Raw genomic sequence first — 21,830 nt, forward strand, 5'->3', positions numbered from 1 at the left:
ATGATGGAGCGATCACTTGTAAACAAACCGGTGTCATGTCATGATGCTGGTTCCTCTCTCCCCTCTGTGTACTGATCTGTAGAGCAGAGGGGAGAGATCGGATGGAAGCAGCGCTGTGGGCTGGATCTGTAGTGCCAACAGCGCTGCTCTGTGACAATTGCAGTACTCTGCAAATACCCAGCCATGCTCAGCCAATATTACAGTGGGGGGAGATGACGTGGATATTACAGTGGGGGAGATGACGTGGATATTACAGTGGGGACTGTATGGTGGTGGAATGTTCACAGGTTTTTGCAGATTCAATTATTATTTGCTGATCCGAAAAATGATCCGATCCGTGAGTTTTTTGATCCGTTGCTCCCCTAGTTGACAGCCACTTACATTGGGGGTGCCCCAACTACTAGCCACGGCCTCTCTGCAGCCGGGCCATGAATGTGGCATGCCCGCCCTGCATCACTGCAGTTCTGCCCTCACTGTGCAGCTGCAGGCAGCAGAGAGATTACATCATCTCTCACTGCCCACCCTCACTCTGGGACCCAGCCAATGCACATGTGCTGAAAGGATGGGGAGAGAAGCCTCTTTCTCTGCTGTCACCTTTGCCTGCCACTAAATTGTTTTTACATTTAAAAAATGACAAGCTGCATCTGGTATTTTTTGGTGGCAGGCAACAGTAGGAAGTTTCAGCTGGTGGCAGGATAGTGACAATCCATGTCTGGTGGCAGGCAACATGGCAAGTAACAAGCCGCATCTGGTGGCAAGCAATGTGGCAAGTTACAAGCTGCATCTGGTGGCAAGCAATGTGGCAAGTTACAAGCTGCATCTGGTGGCAAGAAATGTGATAAGTGACAAGGTGCATCTGGTGGCAGGCGCTGGTGGTAAGTGACACTCAGGGCTCCCACTGATTCTGCATTACGGTGCGTTGAACCATTTCATTTTATATTACAATGTAATAGTAGAAATAATGCCCTTCAATCATCCTGACGCCAAATCAACCATGGTGTCATGATGGAAGAGCCAACACCAGCCATTGCCCTGACAAATATCTTCGCCTGCCCGCCCTACCCCCCCAAACGTGCACTTTTTTCCTCATGACCCCAGAGTCAAAGGTCTTTGCATCAGTTTAAGAGAGCTTCCACCACACCCAGTTTTAAGGCGAAAGGGATACAAATTGACACTGATAATAGGGGTCTATTGCAGTCACCATAGTGACAGAAACGTTCAAGCTTTTAAACCAAGCAATGTTGCATTGAGGAGGTGAGCATGCACAGATCAGGTGTTAGGCCTAGGCTACGCACATTAATGCATTCACATAGTTTTAACAATGAGTGAAAGTGCTTTACAAGTCATCACTGACCTCTGTAGCTATTTTGAAGAACAGAACTTTTAAAGCAAATTGTCTAGTCTTAGCCTAGACTCACACTAATGAGGGAAAATGAAGGAAAAGCCGTCACTCTTGCATGTTTCTCGTACTGCATTTCAATCACACTGCCCTTGCGATCTGCTGCAGCTGTCAATACAAAGTTAATGACAGGTTGAAAATGCAGTGCATTTGCCTGCACTAGATTTCATGGTACAACATGACCATGTGATCCCATTGTAAACAAGGAAAAACAAAACAAAAAAAACTAAACTAAAACCTAGACAGACCAAAAGATTCCGTATAAAAAGTATACATTATATTGAATGCAACAATAATGTGCATATAGATGATCAACACATAAAAACAATATCCGATACCCAATTGTACAGTTGTATGAAGAAACCACTATCCTGGAACTGAACGGACTAGTGATGATCCATACAGACGTAAACACCTTACGGACTACAAATTCCTTCTTCAGAGGTTAATTTAAGTCATATGGGTACAGATTTTCTACAATAGAAAGCATATACAAATAATACAGTTTAGTATATAGTAATTAACAAAAGTAAAATTATCAATATCATAACAATTGCAAAGGACACAAGAAGTATACAGAAACAATCGTATATGTTAAACCATGTGTGTGGACTACTTACAGGATAAAATAATGCACACAGGGCAAGTCTGAGGGATACTAGATGGAACTTGATGGTCATTCCATCCATGGGAAGCGTACACGATCCACTCCAGGGCCCAATGAACTCCAGAAAACAAAAGGCAGCCTACAAGGACTCAAGAACATGGAGCAAATAGCTCCCGCCCATCAAGTCCCCTGGTGTGATGACACGCGTCATTACACCAGGGGACTTGATGGGCAGTTTACCAGCAAACTGGACCGTGTCTCTCTGCTAGCCTATTGAGGCCAGCTGATGGCCATCACAGTCAATGATTGCAATTGGCCTGACATAAGTCCTTTTATACCTGTACTCCAGACATTTACCACATGCTGAGGGAGTCCATGGTTGAAAAGCAGTACTTTTTTCAGACATCCAGTCCTTTAGGGTATGCTGATCCTACTAGTCATTTTTTACAGACCTTCACCCTTTTCAGCCTTATTGGGGCTGCTAAGTCTTTATCTTCTGCTCCATCGGATGCACTTAATATACCCATCAGTAACCTTTGGTTATGCTTTATATATTTTTTAATACAGTGACATTGGCCCAGTACAAACAGGAGCAATTTGCGCCATAGTCTTGAGTCCCTGTAGTGAAGCATTGGCGGCCTTTTGTTTTCCGGAATTTGTTTCTGTATACTTCTTGTGTCCTTTGCAATTGTTAAGATATTGATAACTTTACTTTTGTACTATATACTAAACTGTATTTGTATACTCTATCGTAGAAAATCTGTACCCACCTGACTTAAATTAACCTCTGAAGGAGGACTTTGTAGTCTGTACCATGTAAAGTGTTTGCTTCTGTATGGATCATCACTAGTCCGCTCAGTTCGAGGATAGTGGTTTCTTCATACAACTGTACAATTTGGTATCAGATATTGTTTTTATGTATTAATCTATATGCACATTATTGTTACAATCAATAAAATGTATACTTTTTATACGGAATCTTTTGGTCTGTCTATTATAGATGCCTAGGGGATTCAACCGTGCCTTTTGGCACTAGGTTTTTTTTTTTTTTTCTTTGTCCCAATTTCTGGGTCGGACAGACCAAAATCATGTCCACACACACTCCAATCCTGCCCCCTCTCTGTGATCCCATTGTGGTGTGGCTTCAAAAAAGGTATATGTACGTCTTTAGTGCAATGAGGTGCAATTTGAGCCCATTCAAAATTAATGGGCTGAAATCGCACTGTGCTGAATTGTATGTGAATTGCACAGGAATGCGGTGCTAGGTTCTTGAAAGCTGTTAGAAAATGAAAGAAACCTGACTTAGGAGTCTGCATGATCAATCTTGAGGATAAATTACTTCAGAGCACATACAGCTAGAAAGGTCAGTGATTGCTTGTTTTAAAGAACTTTTACTGTTAAAAAAAACAAAAAACCTGCTTTGACAGCTTAAAAATGTTTGTTAGAGTAGGGCTTTAATTTGTTTGTTGAGTTCATTTACAACTACCCTTTCCACAGTGTGACCACAATGCTCTGTGTTTTCACTGCTGAACAAACAGCATGCCACAGGAAGTGAACTAATAACCGATCTACCGATAGGATCAGCAGATACTAAAACTATGAGCCAGCAGGACTCAGAAAAAGTTGCTATGTTATTGCTAGTGACAGACTGCATCACTTACAGTGACAATAAAGAAAATGTGTGAACCCCTCGGAATTAATTTGTTTTCTGCGGCAATTTGCCATAAAATGTGACCTGTTCCTCATCAAAGTCAACACAATAGACAAGCACAATGTCCTTAAACTGATAATACACATTTCTAATTTCTCACGCCTTTATTGAACACACCCATTGAGTTTTCAAGTACTGGAGGTAAAAGTAAGTGAACTCTCACAGTTGATCAAGCCTCTTTTGCAAGCAATGACTTCAAGCACATTTTTTTAGTAGCTCTGGATCAGACCTGCATGAAGGAATTTTTGACCATTTCTCTTTACAAAACTGCCTCAGCTCAAATACATTTGTAGGATGTCTGGTGTGAACAGATCTCAAGGACATTCCACAGCATCTCTGGGGGTTAAGGTCTAGGCTCTGACTGGGCCACTCCAAAAGCCGCATTTTATTTTTCTAAAGCCAGTCTGTGGTACATTTACTTTGATCCTTAGGGTCATTGTCCTGCTGCATCACCCAATTTCTACCAAGCTTCAGCTGGCAGACAGCCACCCTGACATTATCCTGTAGGATTATTTTAAACTTGAGAATTCAATTTCCACTGGATGATGGCAAGTGGTCCAGGCCCTGAGGCAGCGAAGCAAGTACAAATCATGATGTTCCCTCCCCCTTTGCCAGTTCCAGTGATGTCTTCAAAGCCTTTAACGGTTACTCCTGGATTGTTCTTGAGAGGATTTTGGCTGTGCACCCAATACTAGGAAGGGTATCCACAGTGCTAAATTGTCTCCATTAATAGACAATCTGTCTGTCGACTGATGGATGTCTAAACACTTAAAGATGATTTTGCATCCCATTTCAGCCTTATGCAGCTCACCTATCCTTGATGATAGGTCTTCAGAGAGCTCCTTCATGCGAGGCAGGGTTCACAAGAGCTGTTTTTTATGAACAGCAATCTTAAAATGTATGAGTATTTTCTATCAAAGTAGCTCTAAACCACACCTCCAAACTCTACTGACTCCAATTAGCTTCCATTTAAAAAATTAGTCTGTTGGTTCAAGTACTTTTTCCTCCAGCACTGAGTATTTAATGGAAGTGTTCAATAAAGACATGAAAAATGAAAATGATATCCAAGCTCATAGTCTGTCTCCCTGTATTGCAGAAAGCTATGTTCCTCTGAAATGTTGTATTCATGTTAATCAGTTGTAAAACTTAAAAGCAAATATTAAAACAGAAATGTATCATGCACTGTGCAGATTACTAGCTGAACAGCAGCATACTCCCTCCAAAAGTCGGCAGTAATCACACCTGAATGTGCTACAGGGCTCCTGCACACAGGCTGACCGAGGCCTTTCACCAATTGTAGTTGTATTACCTCTGCCCAAGTGCAGCGTTCAGCCTGTCACTAACATGAATGGCTGTGTGCGGCAGTACACGTGTATATGGCGGTGCTATTGCAAATACGAGTTCAGAATACAAGTGTTTGCAAAAAATAGAAAACTTTTTTTTTTTTTCTTATTGTATACGTCCATACGCTGTACTCGCGTTTACCCCAGCACTATGGCTGGGTCCACACTGGTGCACTGATTTGCATCGCATTGCTGTGCCGATCATATGTGATGTCTGTACAATGCAAATTCAGCCATACAAACTGGATGGCTGAATTTGCATTCACACCAAAATGGTGTAGGACCCTTTCTTTGTTCTGAACTGGAATTGGATCCACTTCCTGTACCATTTCACAGTTAGCAATGCGATCCAATCTGGGGGTGTCATTAACTTTCTATTGACACCCCTAGTGGTTTGCAGAGGGCAGTGTGAACTGCCTGCGAGTGACATGCAATGTGGAAATCCGCAAAGGAATTGTGCTGGTTCCCACATATGTGTGAACCCACCCTACCCCATAGACAAGTACAGCAGTGCACAGCTATTCATGTTAATGACAGACTGTACACTTCACCTGGGCTGCCTGAGTGGGGGACATACCGCTGCAATTAGGCTAAAGGGGCTCAGATGGAATGTGTGCAAGAGCCAAAAGGGTCTAATCATTTTCAGGTATGCCTCTGAATATAAATTTTTTTTTTTTTTAATAACTTATACATAAATAGGACTTCTGCTGACTAAAAAGAATGTTCAGGCTAAAGATGGCTACATGTTATGCAAACAGGCAATAATGTTTTCACATACCAAGACTTCAGACTTGAAATACAATTATAGAAATGGTATTTACCAGAACACTTACAGGCTTCTGTTGAGGAGCAGTGCTCACTAAAAAACAAAAAAACAAACAAAAAAAAAAAAAATTAAAAAAAAAAAAAAAAAAAAAAAGAAGAGAAGACAACATAAATTAAGACAATAAAACACAATTGAATAAAAAAACTTAGTTTTTTAGGCAGTGACATTAAAAAATGTAGCGCTAGCATGCCATTATAGCATTCATATTTGAAGATAACCATCTAATACAATGTTTTCAATTCTTTTATAGAGCCAAGTAAACAACCATATAAATATCAGTACTGCCCCTGAGTGATCACCCCTAACCTCACTTCTAAAGGCTTGACCTTGCTGCAGAGTTTGACTAGTTGACCTTTGGCACCTTACCAAGGGTCCGTGAACCAGCAATGGCGGAAGCATTATTATTGCAGGACAACTAACTAAACAGCACACACTACGTCCATGCAGTTTTTTTTCCATAGAATGATATTAAAATCACCTGTGCAGGTTGAAGAATGGAGCAAACTCAGAGCAAAAAAGGAGGTTTTGTATTCTACACAAAATAGGTTTCTAGGAGTCCATTGAGAGACACAAAGTCATAAATCTCTGGGTTATGCCACTGCCTACAGGAGGATTGGACATTGGCAAAAAAAAAAAAACTATAGGCAAGCCAAGGGTATAACTCCTCCTCATTCCAAGTAAAGGATTTTATGGCGAGTACAAAAATGCTATTGTTTTCACATCTATTGAGATGTCTTCCACCTTCAAGAAAAAAAAAGCAGTCCAACCGCAGCAGGGGATTGCTGAAAGGCCCAACAAGAACTAGGGACTGTCTAAAGGACCTTACACCGAAGCTGGCAATAGATAAGGCAGAAATATCCACTGTGAACAGAAGACCAAGTAGCAGCTTTGCAAAGCTAGGAAACAGAGGTCTGAGACTGAAAAGTCTAAGGAGGCACTTGCAGCTCTAGGTGGAGTGAGCCTTAACAGGAAAGGTAGTGGGGTTCTGATCCTTAGGACCATAAGCCTAAAGCTCAGCCAAGATTGCGGAGGATCCAGCCATGTCAGGGCCAAAGAAGACTCGGAGGACAGGGGAGTCTAACAGCAGAGGACAGTATAACTTCAGACTGCAGATGTTGGCACACTATAAGCAGTTCTCAATCCATTAGTAGGAAGCGTTGAAGACAACCAGAACAGCAGGACTGTCTCCTTCTCCCTCACCTTTTGTGTCTATAATCAGATATGCTGTGGCTGCAGGCTGGTTATGCAATAATCAAGCACAGGGTAAGAGGAAAGGCCTCAAGCACGCATGGAATCCAGACAGCTGGTAGCAGTTGAGAATCAGTGACCAGGGGGTTGGATGGCTAGAGATGACCAAAGTCACTGTAGGTGGGCAGCAGTAACAGATCAAAGTCTGATGTTCCACGTGGTACAGCAGACAGCACTGGAGGCATGCTCTCTTGATGCCGTCTGGCAGAAGCGAGTGGGGAGTGGACCGCAGCTAACTTAAAGAGGAGCTGCACCTAAAAAAAAAATATTAAAAGCCAGCAGCTACTAATATTGCAGCTGCTGACTTTTAATAATATCACACTTACCTGTCCCAGGTTCCAGCGATGTCGGCGGCAGATGACGAGCGATCGCTCGTCTCGCTGCAGCCACCGCCGCCATCCTCTGTCAGGGAATCGGGAAGTGAAGCGAGAGGGCTTCACTGCCCGGTTTCCTACTGCGCATGCGCGAGTCGCGCTGCGCTGGTTCCCCGCTGTGTCTCTGGGAACTGTGTGTTTCCCAGAACACAACGGGGGTGGGCGGAGGGGTGGGCGGAGCCATGCGGCAGTCTGGCCGGAAGTGGGTGCAGTTACCTGGATTATCCAGGTAACTGCACCCCCCTCCCCCCCGAAAGGTGCCGATTGTGGCACCGGAGGGGGGGGGGATAATACTAGCGGAACTTCCCCTTTAGGGTGAAGAACCGCTTTAAAGGATAAATTCACCTTTGGTAACATCCATATTATACCCATATTTAAGGCGTAACATATTACCAAAAAGCACCTGCTTGTGCCCCCTGCTGTGACAGTGAGCATGGGGATCTTCTCCCCGTCATCGCTGTCCCAATTTTAAAAGAGCACGGTCATGCGAGGCTCTGCCCATATGACTGCATCATTCATAACAACCTGTGAAAGAATGGACTACAACTATAGTCTACCACCACGGCAGCCGACTTGTAGTTCTCCATGAACTGTGAGGGCACTAGTGAGCACTCCCATAGTTCATTGCTCTTCCTGCTCTCCAGTAATGGGAGTTACAGGCAGACAGCTATATTGAGAATATGCAGGAGACCATATTGCACCCGTGAACTGCTGATCGAGGGTGCAATGCTTTGCAGGCGCTAGAAAAAATAATAAATGCACATTTTTTACATGTGCATTTTTAAATTATTTTTTAAAGGTGAACTTAGCTTTTAACTAGAAGAGACTGTGGAAAGCACCTCACACTGAACCCAGTGCCCAAAGGTCATGTTCAGGCTAACCTGATAGGAACAAAATCAGAGTGGAAAGCTCCAGCAGCCTTGTAGAGAAGAGTCTTGACTGATGTGAAGAAAGAAAATGCTAGGCGCATGATAGTCTTTGAAACAACAGAGATGAAGAAAATACATGCACTTTCTGAGAATAGCAGAAAAAATAAGGCATGCTGTTAGTAAGAGGGGTTTATACCAGGCCTGGCTTACAGTTTTTTGTGTTTTTCAGTGTTCAATTCTGTAGACAGCAATTTAACCTGACAATTTAAAACTTCCTGTGCCCCTCAATGGACGAGAAAGAAAAGCCATTTATGCAGAGGCATTCACTGCCTCATAAAAATACCAAATGATTTGAAAGAATTACCTCTGCAAATACAATCTAAATTGCAAAAAAATATTTTTATAACTTAAGAGCCCAATCAAATATAACAAGTTGCAGTGAACAAGACTAAATAAATCAAAAAGCATTCAAATAACCTTTTGTTAATAATAGCATTAAAGTGTTAATGAAGTGCAGAATTTGAGTATTCACACAAGCATAAAATTCAAAATAAAATAGTTGTGTGTCTACCTTAGTATACACCAAAGGGAGATAACGTTACACTGCCAACCATCTTCTGAAATGAATCCTGGATCCTACTCCCAATACAATGGCCCAGTGTAACCCTTGGGCCATTAAAAGTATATTAAGTAACAACAACAGGCACAATAAGTGCCAACAATGGTTAATACAGAAAATGGAAATCTTCCAATTGAGAAAACTGGATTATGACAAGGGTTCTTCTCAAGAGTTAAAGTGGAATTCCAGCCAAACAACTACCTATATCTAAAATGTTTTTACCCTCCAGAAAATTATCCCACCAACCCTGTGTAAAGAAAGAGGTGTATACTTGGCTATTTTTAGTCCACTCGCGTGATCCCCTGTCAGTGAATGGCAGCTGCAAGGGAGAGGAGGGAGCACTTGAAAATGGATGGGAATTCCGGAAGCCATGACACTACTCATAGGCTTCTGTGTTTCAGATACTGTGCGCACTCCCTCCTTTCCCCTGCAGTTGCCGATCACTGATGCAGGGGAGGCGAACTGTACGATCATATGATTGGTGTGGATTAAAAACAGCAAGTACACAAATATTTTATACACAGGTTAGGCAGGAGAGGTGGCAGGAGAGGGAGGAAACATTTTAAGCATAGCTAGTTAGTGTTGGGCACAAATTACCATTTAAAGTGATTGTAAACATAAAATGTATTATTTTTTTTTTAAAATATACTTACCTGCTCTGTGCTACAGTTTTGCACATAGCAGCCCTGATCCTCCTCTTCTGGGGTCCCTGCTGGCGCTTCTAGCTCATCCTGTTTAAGTACCCCCATAACAAGCTGCTTATTATGGGTCACTTCGTGCAGGCTCAATCCCAAGCCACGCTGTGTGTGTCCACTGATACATGCAACTCAGCTTGGCCCACTGCTCTCTCCTCATAGGCTGTGACTGAGAGCAGCAGGGGCCATTCGCTATTCTACCTCCATGGCCAGAGAGGAGAGAGCCGCTGCACTCACAATGCTGGATTGAAATAGAGTTCAAGTAAATATTTAGGGCTAGGGGGGAAATGCACACAGGTTTTTCTTTTTTTTTTTTTATTCAGAGAATGCATTAGGGTAAAAAAAAAAAACCTTCTGCCTTGAAACACTTTAACTATATATGTGCTTCTGATGGAGAACCTTCATATTTCCTTATTATGGCTCACCAACACATAAGAATGCATCCTTAACCTGGTTACTTTAGATGACTTCATTTTATAGGAATGTCATTATGAACCGACCAAATGACCAAGCCCCTTCAGGAACGTGTACTATCTTTCTTAAAAGGTAATAACATTTTCTAAAGGTTATTATTGAACAATACTACTAATTATTCCTACATATACACCACAGCCAAAACTTGGACTAGTTAGTCTCTGACCAGGGCTGCATTATGCGCAAGTCTGGTTTGTTCATCTTGCCAAGCTGTAAAGACTGGGAAACTCCTTGGAGAATAGCATCTTTAGCTAGGAATCTCTTAAAAAAATGTTTTACATGTGTTTTCTCGATCTGTCATTAAATAATATATACATTTTGATTTTACCTACAATCTCTTTGCACGTCTCGAAAAATCCCCACAAACATAAAACCAGCACGTGACCATAATAAAAACAGTGGTTTCAGTTTATTGGCAAGTTGCAGAACAAACAGTAGTAGGTTCCAACACTCCAGAGAACTGTCAGATTTCTCTGAGGGAAAACCCACAAGTATCAAGGTCACTACAGATATTTTGAAAGTTTTCAGTATCATTAAAATATCAAACTGTAAAAGTTGAGAGCGACTGGAGTATGGAAAAGAAAATAACCTGATGACTTGAAAAATGTAACTTTTTCGGTCATCACGTTTTAAATTATTGCTACATCTCTGAAGCTTTGGAAGTAATATACAGCAAGTCAATCTTTAACATATACCTGCAGAACCAGAGGGAGGTGGTGCACCAGCCTTCTGCCATTCTGTGGCTTCCGCTGCCATTCTTCGGACATAGGCATCATCAACACACATCAGGATGTTTTCAGGTTTAATGTCAGTGTGGATAATTTTACATTTGCTATGCAAATAGTCCAAGCCCTGAAGGACCTAAACAATGAAGGAAATTATTCACAAGTCAATTTGGAAACATTCTATATTTAACTTAAATCTATGTGCGTTACTTCCACACATCTGAATTTAGAAACTCAGCAGACTATATGACGATACCTATTTTTAAAGTGTTTGTTAACCCAGAAAAAAAAATAAAGATGCTGTTCCTTTAAAGCATTATATATAGAGCACATTGCTTGTGCTGTGTAATTTGGCCCCCTGTATCACCTGAAATACCTGGCTGATCCTGACAGTTTCTGCCCTCCCCTCTGTACACTGACCACGATATATCAGGGCTGCTGAGCCCTGACACTGTTGTCAGCGTACATGCCTCCTTCATCCGCACACCTACTCTGTGTCACCTGTGTCCTCCCCTCCATCCTCTCCCCCCACCCCTCTGTCTGCTCCATGTCGGTGCCACCCTCTCCCATCCTGCTGCTCAAATTAGGGCCAACGGTAAATTATCCTCTTTGTTGATGTATCTAATGTTCCCCTGTGACTGCATTATTAAAAATGCAGCTATATACCTTGTTTACCGAGCACAGATCGGCAATCACGCAACATGCCGCCTCGGTCTTCTCTCGCATGACAGCTGCAGTGGGCGGGGCTGCCTCTCTCCTCCTCCCCTCATGAATGTCAGCGGGGGATCCTCGGCCCCGTCCGCTGCATCTGTCTGACCGAGAGAAGAGAGGCGTGGCATGTCACATGATCGCCGATCTGCGATCAGTAAACAAGGTATATAGCTGCATTTTTAATAAATGACAGTCACAGGGGGGCATTACATGAATCAACAGAGGATAATGTAAAGTTAACCCTGTGGGTTAACAAATACTTTAAGATAGTTTTAGTGATGGTAAAAATTTTGCACATTATTTGTTGCTAAAGGTAAAAAAGGCAATTGAGACATAAGGAGGACAAGATTACACAAATTAGACCATATGCTAGGGTCAGGCCAAGAATTTCTAAACACATTGGATATTGAAAGGTAATGTCAGTAAAGCTTGCAATAAGTACCGTATATACTCGAGTATAAGCCAAGATTTTGAGCCCCTTTTTTTAGGCTGAAAGTGCCTCCCTCGGCTTATATTCGAGTCACCGCCGTCTGCCTACCCGATCAGCGTGTCGTGCAGACAGACGGCGGCCATTCCACTATTCAAAAGCCGCGCCTCCCTGTCTGTGATAGGCGGAACACTCAATTTCCCAGCAGTCAGTGGTCCGCCTATCACGGACATCCGCTCATCCTCATACTACGGACAAGGATGAGAGGATGTCCGTGATAGGCGGAACACTGACTGCTGGGAAATTGAGTGTTCCGCCTATCACAGACAGAGGCGCGGCTTTTGAACAGTGGAATGGCCGCCGTCTGTCACAGACGAGGAGGAGAGGTGCGGCGATCCTGGCATGGCCGCCGTATGTTTTTTATACATGCAGATCGGTGCAAAATGGCACACAGAGGCTGCAGAAGGACACAGAGGCTGCAGAAGGACACAGAGGCTGCAGAAGGACACAGAGGCTGCAGAAGGACACAGAGGCTGCAGAAGGACACAGGGGCTGCAGAAGGACACAGAGGCTGCAGAAGGACAAAGAGGCTGCAGAAGGACAAAGAGGCTGCAGAAGGACAAAGAGGCTGCAGAAGGACAAAGAGGCTGCAGAAGGACAAAGAGGCTGCAGAAGGACAAAGAGGCTGCAGATTGGCAAAGAGGCTGCAGATTGGCACACGGAGGCATGCACAGGACACAGGTAGGCTGCAATGGACACAGGGATGGACACAGGGAGGTATACAGCTGCAGATGGGCATTGTTGACCCTCTTTTCCACTCTTTTAAGCTGTAACAGTAGCTGCTGCATGTCTCACCCTCGGCTTATACACGAGTCAATACGTTTTACCATTTTTTTTGTGGTAAATTAGGGGCCTCGGCTTATATTCGGATCGACCTATACTCGAGTATATACGGTAGACCAACTTTTGAGAAGAGACAATAACATTTAAAAATTTCAACAAACCAAACAATTACTAGATGTTCGATACAAAACAGTTGCTGGTGGCCAACAAAAATGTCTCAATGTCACATCTGTGAGATATCTGCTACTTTTACTTCTGACATCAGGAAGCAAAGCCCTGCTACTATGCCAAGATGGCCACTTCCACACATTAGACACAGTCTCGGACCTGGGGAAAAGGTCAGATGCAGGGATCCTGCAACCCCAATTCCAAAAAAGTTGCAACACTGTAGAAAATTTACATGAAAACAGAACGCAATCATTTGCAAACCTCATAAGCACATCAAAATAAAACATATCAAATGTTTAAACTGAAAAAATGTACCATTTTAAGAAAAAAAGGGAGGTAATTTTGAAATTCATAGCAGCAACATGACTCAAAAAAGTTAGCTGGCAAAGTAACTGGTACTAATATGGAAGAGCTAGAAGAATATTTTGCAACTAATTAGGTTAAAAGAGAAGTTTGAATTTAAAAAAACAAAACAAAAGTGAATACTTAACTAGGTAGATGCAGCATCGGTCTGATGCTACACTTGTCCCCTGCCACCCGCGAGTCAGTGCTCACTAGTGCCCTGGGCTGTGGAGGGGCAGGAGTGACTCAGGCTCTCAGCAGGTTGTTTAGAGGCTGAGCCAGCTGCCAGCCCATTAAAGTCACACATTAAAAGTCGACATCTCTCCAGAGTCTGGAACGAGCGACATCAAAGGATGTCAGATAAATATGGGTCACAGGACTGCAGAACGAAGTGCACCTCTGTGATGCTCAGGAGAAGTAGGGGCAAAAGAACTTTGGCCCTACTTCTTCTTTACTTGACAATGGGTCAATAACATCATTGGGTATATAAAGAGCATCTTAGAAAGTTAGAATGCCTCAGAAGTAAAGATAGGTTGAGGTTCACCAATCTGTAAAAAGCCACGTCTAAAAATAGTCGAACAATTGCAGAATACTATTCACCATCAAATTGCAAAGACTTTAAATATATCATCATCTTCAGTACATAATATCAAGAGATTCTGAGAATCTGGAGACATTTCTGTGCCCAAGAGACAATATTGGATGCCCATGATCTTGGGGCCTTCAGACGGCACTGCAATAAAAACAGGTCTGTGAACACAGTTTCCCACACCATCCACAAATGCAAGTCAAAGCTCATGCTTTTTTAATCATGCAAAGAAGGAGCCATAAAATAGTTAGCTTGCAGTCCTGTTTACGCCTTGCATTTGCTTTGCTTCAAAAATTATACCCCATGTCGTTTTAGTGGTGCTCCAAAGCCTCAATAAGTACCTGTAGCTTTTGAGAGGCTGTAATTCAGCTTTAGCTGTACTTTATTTTGGAGAAATTGCAGGTATGATATTGTCAACACACACACAGGGCATTTGCCAAGCTTCAATAAGGTTCCAAAAAAGTATTGAAGCGCCACTGAAACATCAAAAAACATCAAAAAAAGCATGCTGAAGTTTTAATGTGTGTTGAAGTCGAAGCAAGTGTAAATGAGCCCTGAGGACTGCATATAATACTAGGGTGCCTTGTCACAGCCTCTGGATTGCCACACACAAAAACGATGAAGATCAGAACTCTCAGTGCATCACTTCTGGTCTAGGTGGAACATATGCAACCTGCCCAGAGGCTTCCTAATTGACCAGATACATTGAGCATATACATTTTTTATGTTTTTAAGCGTTTCCTTTAGGAGCGAATGTCTTTTTTACCGATAAGTAAGCGATTTTACACTATGAGAGAATCCCTCTTCTCTCTTTTTTTTCTGATTTTGGATTTCTTACTATTTGAGTCATTGAATCACTGACCCATCTAATCACTGGCCCTGTGTATAGGTTTAAAGGGGTTGTAAACCTTCGTGTTTTTTCACCTTATTGCATCCTATGCATTAAAGGTGAAAAACACCTGGCAGTGACTGCCCCCCCCCCCCCCCCCGTTTTCCTTAGCCGAGCCCTTGAACTTGACCCACCAGGGACATGCTTGTCTCTTTTCCCGGGGTTCTTGGCTCTTGATTGGATAGATTGATAGAAGCGCAGCCACCATGGGCGGCTATGGACGATGAATGCTGGACTTCAAGAGCACACCCGCAAGGTAGCCCCCAAGGGGATTATCTGATGTGGGGAGGAGCCGTGAGAGCCGCCGAGGGACCCCAGAAGAGCAAGTTCGGGCCACTCTGTGCAAAATAAGCTGCACAGTGGAAGTATATGTTTGTTATTTAAAAAAAACAAAAAAAAAACTAACCCTTACAATCACTTCAAGAAGTCCTGTCAATAGCAGTGAATACTGCTATTGACAGCATTCAGCAACAATATGCATGTAATTGCAAGTTATTGGTCAATTTTTCTTTTTAATTAGAGTGATTATTCACCTTTATTGTTTGTTAATGCTGAGAGGGGAGTTGATAAAAAGTGGCGATTGTTATAATCCAAACACTAATAGCATTGTAGACGGTGCACTTTTTCTTTATGCATCTGAGAATTAAACTGTTGAAATCAAACTGTGAACAGTAACCGATTCTCATTATAGGCATAAGCATCACCCAATACACTTAGGCCTCTATTTGTTTAGTTATGCTGTGCCTATGCTTGTAGTTGTAGCTGCAGAAATGTTTTGTTGTGTACAGTTACTAAACGTAATAACAAATAATACCATGTTATTAGATTTTTACTCCAGGAGTATATATTGAGTCTGGAAACTCTAGAGAAATGCTTAAATAATGCATTACAATTTAACTCAACCCATTAGATTTTAATCTACTAAAATGTATTGAAGACTTTGGTCGACTAAAATATGACTAAAACAATTCAGATGACTAAAAAAAACATCTAAAACTGCATTTTAGTCAAAAGACTGACAAACAAAATTGAAATTTGACATCAAAATTAACACTGCTCTCATTACCTTTTTAATATGGATATATTTGAAAAAACGTTGGTAAATTTATTTGCTGTAGCAATCTGGCTCTCATATTCTATTTTGACAACCCTGATAGTGCCCTTGCATTTCTTATAACATTCCTTGAAGATCTGGAATACCGATGGTATCGCTTCTAACTTGTACTTTTTAAAGTCCTTTTTTTTCACACTAGAGTTGAGCCACATGGGTTTTAATTTTGTTCTTAACTGCTTGACAAAGGCTGTCATAGTTCCAAAGAAACCTGCTTTGGTCAGATAGGCTGCTTGCTGAATGCCTGAGATAAAGCTAGAAGCAGATTCATAGACCAGTGTTAAAATGAAGCTCCGCTCCGATGAAAGGCAAACATAACTCTGAGCAGTGTGAGCGTTTAGCAGACCTTTAGTTCTTATCTGCGTTTTGCCGCAATTCCAAAGCACCTGTTTTCTGCAACTGCATGGAGTACTCATGAAGTATGGTATGGATGTGCAATAAGAGTACCCAAAGAAAGATACACAGGTGTCGCCCACCCTGTAGTGTAGTATTTGTGGCAAAAGGGCAGAAGGAAGTGCCCGAGTACCTTAGAAAGGCTCCGGGCCAAAGCAGTGATAAAGGCATGACCAGTGGTGTTATTTAACACCGAGACATTCACCTGAGACTAAGCTCTGAATGGTGGAATTTTTACTGCTTTACTGCCATGTTTGAAACACCTGAAAAATGAATAAACTCAAACACATTATAAGTTTCCTGATAGTTTTGCACAAATCAAATAATATTCACGGAACAATTAGGTGTACTGAAGGTATTGGAGATATTAAGTCATACTTGCTGTAAATTAAGAGTATTGGTCTGATAACCAGGATGAACATGTCTTACCTTTCCATGTCAATGGTCACTAAATGGGTCCAGGCTTCGCCCATCATAGGAGTCTTTAGAACCTATGAACAAGGACCACGTTTTTGAACCTATAAAGCACCCTGCAGCTAACTGCACTTGTTGCACTCAGTGCCAAGGCGAGTGCCCAAGCAATATAAAGTTTCTAAAAGGACATTACAGACTGACATGCACATAGTGGGGTTCAGTTATGGTTCCCAAGGTTTTACCGAGGTTACACCAATTCAGATACACTGTTTCTATTCTTCTAGCGATGGTAATTAAAAGTTGATTACCTCTTGGCCCCGGGCATACGCAAATATGCAGCCACACTGTACTGTTTTTTTTTTTTCCATGGGAACGCATATTTATGTATCTCTTTGTGCTGGTAACATGCCGCACAGCACGCTCTCAGCACAGGGACCAGGGTCTCACCGAGGGTCCTGGGCCCTTGGAACTTAAGATACTGGGTCAAATAATTGCTGTGATAGCTTCTGATTGGCCATCACAGTGATCAGTCACTGTGAAGCCCGTCCCCATGTTCTCTCTCTGTGAATGGAGGAGAGAGAGAAACATTGCATCTCTCTCTGTCCTTACAGAGAGAATAAACAAATCAATTAATAAATAATAATTAAGAAAAAACAAAACCTAGATCATGGTTTGATCTAGGTTAGTGCCTGGTTTAGTGTTTGTTTTTAATTAGTTTCAGTGTGTTTTTGGTAGGATAAAAAAAAAAAAAAAAAAAAGCAAGCAAAATGCGCACTATTGTTTCTGGGCTCTACTGTGGGTACAAACAACAAACATACACACACACACACACACGCGATATTGCTGCGATCATCAGAAGCGGGAGAATTTATTTTAGGTTGTACTTTGGTGGAAGGTTATGGTAGTAGCAAGAACTATAGAGATAAATTACAAAATAAAGGTTTTTGTTTTTTACCATTTTGGGCCAGTGTTCCTTTAATAACAAAAAAAATAAAATCAGGAGATATCAATCACCTGGATGCACAAAGTAGTTGTGAGGATACGCCCGGTTTTACTAATACAGGTCAAAGTTGCAAAATTGTGCTTAGGCATTAAGATTTGTTTAACCCTTAGGTGCGAATGGAGTTAAAGAATCTGAAAAAAATAAAGAAACCTAAGCACAAAAAAAAACTCTCCATAGTGCTCAAGAGGTCCATTGCCTAAAGACACTAGCCAAAAATTCAGGACTCGTGGAGTGGGGTAGAGTTACGAGTATGTTTATTTTACATTGATCATTAATATTCTGATAAAGGGGGAGTGGGGAAAAAGAGGGGGGCCAGAGAAGATATAAGCAAATTAAACGCCAGCTTTAAAACAGCTTACCTGGTGAATTATGCTTTTTACACAGCGAATGGGAAGACCCTGATAATTTGATTTTATTATCCATTTTAATAAGTGATGTCCAAGAACTTCAAACACCATACAGACATCTGGAAACCAAGTTAAGGAGATCAACCACACAAAATGTGCAGAAGTTGTACTTCAAAAAAATCATTTTAGTTATGAGAAAAAAAAAAAACTTACATGCACAGTTTTTCAGAGAAAAAATAAAAACATTAGAATCATTATAGTCTATGTACAGTTACCCGAAGAATCTTCTGTACTAAACATCTGTAAGACCATATTTAGGAGCCAGCCAGCACCATGCCAATCAAACAGCAGTTTCCCTAATTTACAAGGTTCCCAGTGTTAGCAAAGCTGATTGAAGGGAAGAATTTACCACAGCAAATTTAACAGCATTAAAACCAACACCCACACAGCAGATAACAATTTTCCTGGTCTGAATGAAACAAGGTCATATAAAGCAACTGTTCTCAATTCCTGCCTACACATAATCTCCACATTTTCTAGATTTTCTTTTGAGGAAAGCAGCATTTATTACTCACTGAGTGACTCTTTAGAAGGAGGCAGAAGGTGTTGTGGCATTTTTTGTCCTCTGCTATGTCTCTAAGGAACACACAAGTAGTGGCTGCTGGGGGTGGGTTACTACAGCCAGAATTGCCAGATAGGGGGGTGCTGGTCTATTAACCACTTCATCCCCTTAATGACCAGGCCATGTTTTGCGATACAGCGCTGTGCCATTTTAACTGACAATTGCAAGGTCATGCGACATTGTTCCAAAAAAAATTGAGGTCCTTTTTTTCCCCACAAATAGAGCTTTCTTTTGGTGGTATTTGATCACCTCTATTTTGTTGCACTGTAAACAAAAAAAGGCTGACAAATTTGAAAAAATAAAAATGTTTTACTTATTTTTTTTTTTGCTGCTATAATATATATCCCAAAACAAAAAGTATAATATATATATATATATATATATATATATATATATATATATATAAAATGTATTTATCAGTTTATGTCAATATATATTCTTCTACATATTTTGTGAATAAAAGCATATATTGATTGGTTTGCGCAAAAGTTATCGCATCCACAAACTATGGGAAAGATTTATGGATTTTTACTGGTAATGGCAGCGATCTGCGATTTTTAGCAGGACTGCGACGGACAAATCTCACCCCAAGTGACACTTTTTGGGGACCAGTGACATTATTACATTGATCAGTGCTAAAATAATGCGGTTAAAGGGGTTAACACTAGGGAGCTGTGTTACCTGCGTGTGTTCTAACTATGTGGGCACTGGGCTCACCGGAACACCACAGATTGCTGTTCCAGATCACTGGGAACAACAGATCTCCATGAGGTCTCCTGTCAGAATGGGGACCTGCTTTATTTCCATAGGCAGATCCCCATTCTGCCTCTGTGTACAGTGATTGCGAGTTGCCGGCGGACAGAGATCACAGCGCGCGCCCAGTGTCACTGGTACTGCGGTTTGCGCTATTGAGCTGTCCTGCCACCATAATACATATATACATACATACAGTGGCTGGTTGGCAAGTGGTTAAAGAAAAGGAGGATTCGATTCGCCAGCTGCAAAACAGGTATGTACTTATCCTCTTTTACAGCCTGTCCATGTCTATTTTTTTCAATGTAGCAACAGGGTCGGCTCAAAGTAAACCTAAAGACATGACCTGTTATGGCATGATGTTCTTGCTCACCTACCCCTAAACGTCTGCAAATCAGAAAATCCTAAGCTAAAGAAGAAGCTAAAAGAAAAGCTTGACATTTTTATTTTATTTTTATTTTTTTACTTCCTACCCTCCTAAAATAAAAGCAAGGTCAATCTTCAACATATGTAAACTGGTTATTTATGTATTAAAGGATACGAATACCATTCATTCCAGATATTTTAAAATCATCAATTAGCTGTACCACCATGTCTTTATTGGGGTCTCCAGGGTCACTTTCCCTCACCTTGAAAGAGACAAGAGCCATTATTTCTTAAAAACATTAAAAAAAAAAAAAAAAAAAATTTAATTAAAATGATATAACAAAAAAAAAAAAAAACACAACATTCTCCTGTAAAGAAGTATTGCATTAAGTTGTTTCAGAAAACTGGAAAATTATTCCATAGTTGAAATACTTAGCTTATGGATCATATTTACCCATTTATGTAAACTCAACTTGCCAGTGTTCAGATGTGAATATATTAGTTTACATTTTTAGTCTTTCTTTATTCTACTTTCATCTGGTGATCTGGCTAGCAAGTCTGTTTTTCATCAGAAAAGCTCTCTTGCAGTTACAGGGATGAGACAGACCATTTAACACTAGCAGGGGTGTTTAAAATGATCAGCTTAAAAACTATATCCCAAAAGGAAAAAGCTGTTTGCTGTTAACTGATTATAAAGTATTATCTGGAGTTTAACTTCAGTTTGTTAGTGTATTTAAATTTGCTAGTACATCTAACACTCCCTTCACCCAAGACTGAAAATGCTACTGTCCAAAGGCGTCTCTGTTGCTCCATCACCCAGAGTGGGAGCACTCTAATACAAGACGTTTGTCACAGGCCAGATTACCAGGTGAAAACAAAGGGGAAAAAGTCTAAAACAAAGAAAACAAATACAGCCACCAGATCTAATGATAGGTAAGCTACAATATATTACATTTTTGAATCTGGATTTTTTATCGCTTTAATATTCAACAGTGCATACAGTGCCGTGAAAAAGTATTCACACCCCTTGAAATTTTCCACATTTTGTCATGTTACAACCAAAAACACAAATGTATATTATTGGGATTCTATGTGATAGACCAACACAAAGTGGCACATAATTGTGAAGTAGAAGGAAAATGATAAATGTTTACATTTTTGTTTACAAATAAATATCTGAAAAAAGTGTGGCGTGCATTTGTATTCAGTTTCCTTTACTCTGACACTCCTAACGAAAATCTAGTGGAACCAATTGCCTTCAGAAGTCACCTAATTAGTAAATAGGGCCCACCTGTGTGTAATTTAATCTCAGTATAAATACAATTTAGTCAACCTTAGTGAACAAACAGGATCATGAAGGCCAAGGAACACACCAGACTGGTCAGGGATAAAGTTGTGGAGAAGTTTAAAGCAGGGTTAGGTTATAAAAAACATCCCAAGCTTTGAACATCTTAAGGAGCACTGTTCAATCCATCATCTGAAAATGTAAAGAGTATGGCACAACTGCAAACCTACCAAGATATGGCCATTTACTTAAACTGACAGGCTGGGCAAGGAGAACATTAATCAGAGAAGCAGCCAATAATAGGCCCTTGGTAACTCTGGAGGACCGGCAGAGATCCACAGCTCATGTGGGAGAATCTGTCCACAGGACAACTATTAGACGTGCACTCCACAAATCTGGCCTTTATGGAAAAGTGGCAAGAAGAAAGCCATTTTTGAAAGAAGTCCTGCTTGCAGTTTGCATGAAGCCATGTTGGGGACACAGCAAACATATGGAAGAAGGTTCTATGGTCAGATGAGACCAAAATTGAACTTTTTGGCCTAAAAGCAAAACGCTGTGTGGCAGAAAACTAACACTGCACATCACCTCCACAGTGCAACATAGTGATGGCAGCATCATGTTGTGGGGATTATCTTCAGCAGGGACAGGAAAGATGGTCAGAGCTGATAGAAAGATGG

General features: G+C 41.2%; 1 protein-coding gene across 8 annotated transcripts in view; it reads right to left on the minus strand.

The window, feature by feature from the left end:
- The window catches only part of SRPK2 (SRSF protein kinase 2), a 267,215-nt gene that overhangs the window by 88,340 nt on the left and 157,045 nt on the right, over positions 1-21,830 (minus strand). For 5 of the 8 annotated variants that reach the window (XM_077473859.1, XM_077473856.1, XM_077473861.1 and 2 more), the window contains 4 exons: positions 20,044-20,131; positions 18,140-18,246; positions 10,861-11,026; positions 5,882-5,919 (listed from right to left, as the gene is read on the minus strand). In XM_077473859.1, the coding sequence (XP_077329985.1) occupies positions 5,882-5,919; positions 10,861-11,026; positions 18,140-18,246; positions 20,044-20,131 (399 nt within the window). The remainder of the gene's footprint in view (positions 1-5,881; positions 5,920-10,860; positions 11,027-18,139; positions 18,247-20,043; positions 20,132-21,830) is intronic. The other 3 variants (XM_077473857.1, XM_077473863.1, XM_077473862.1) reach the window with 1 other exon arrangement.

The sequence above is a fragment of the Lithobates pipiens genome, unplaced genomic scaffold (assembly GCF_037356315.1).
Source record: "Lithobates pipiens isolate NorthernLeopardFrog02 unplaced genomic scaffold, aLitPip1_a1.2 Scaffold_8, whole genome shotgun sequence".
NCBI lineage: Eukaryota > Metazoa > Chordata > Amphibia > Anura > Ranidae > Lithobates > Lithobates pipiens.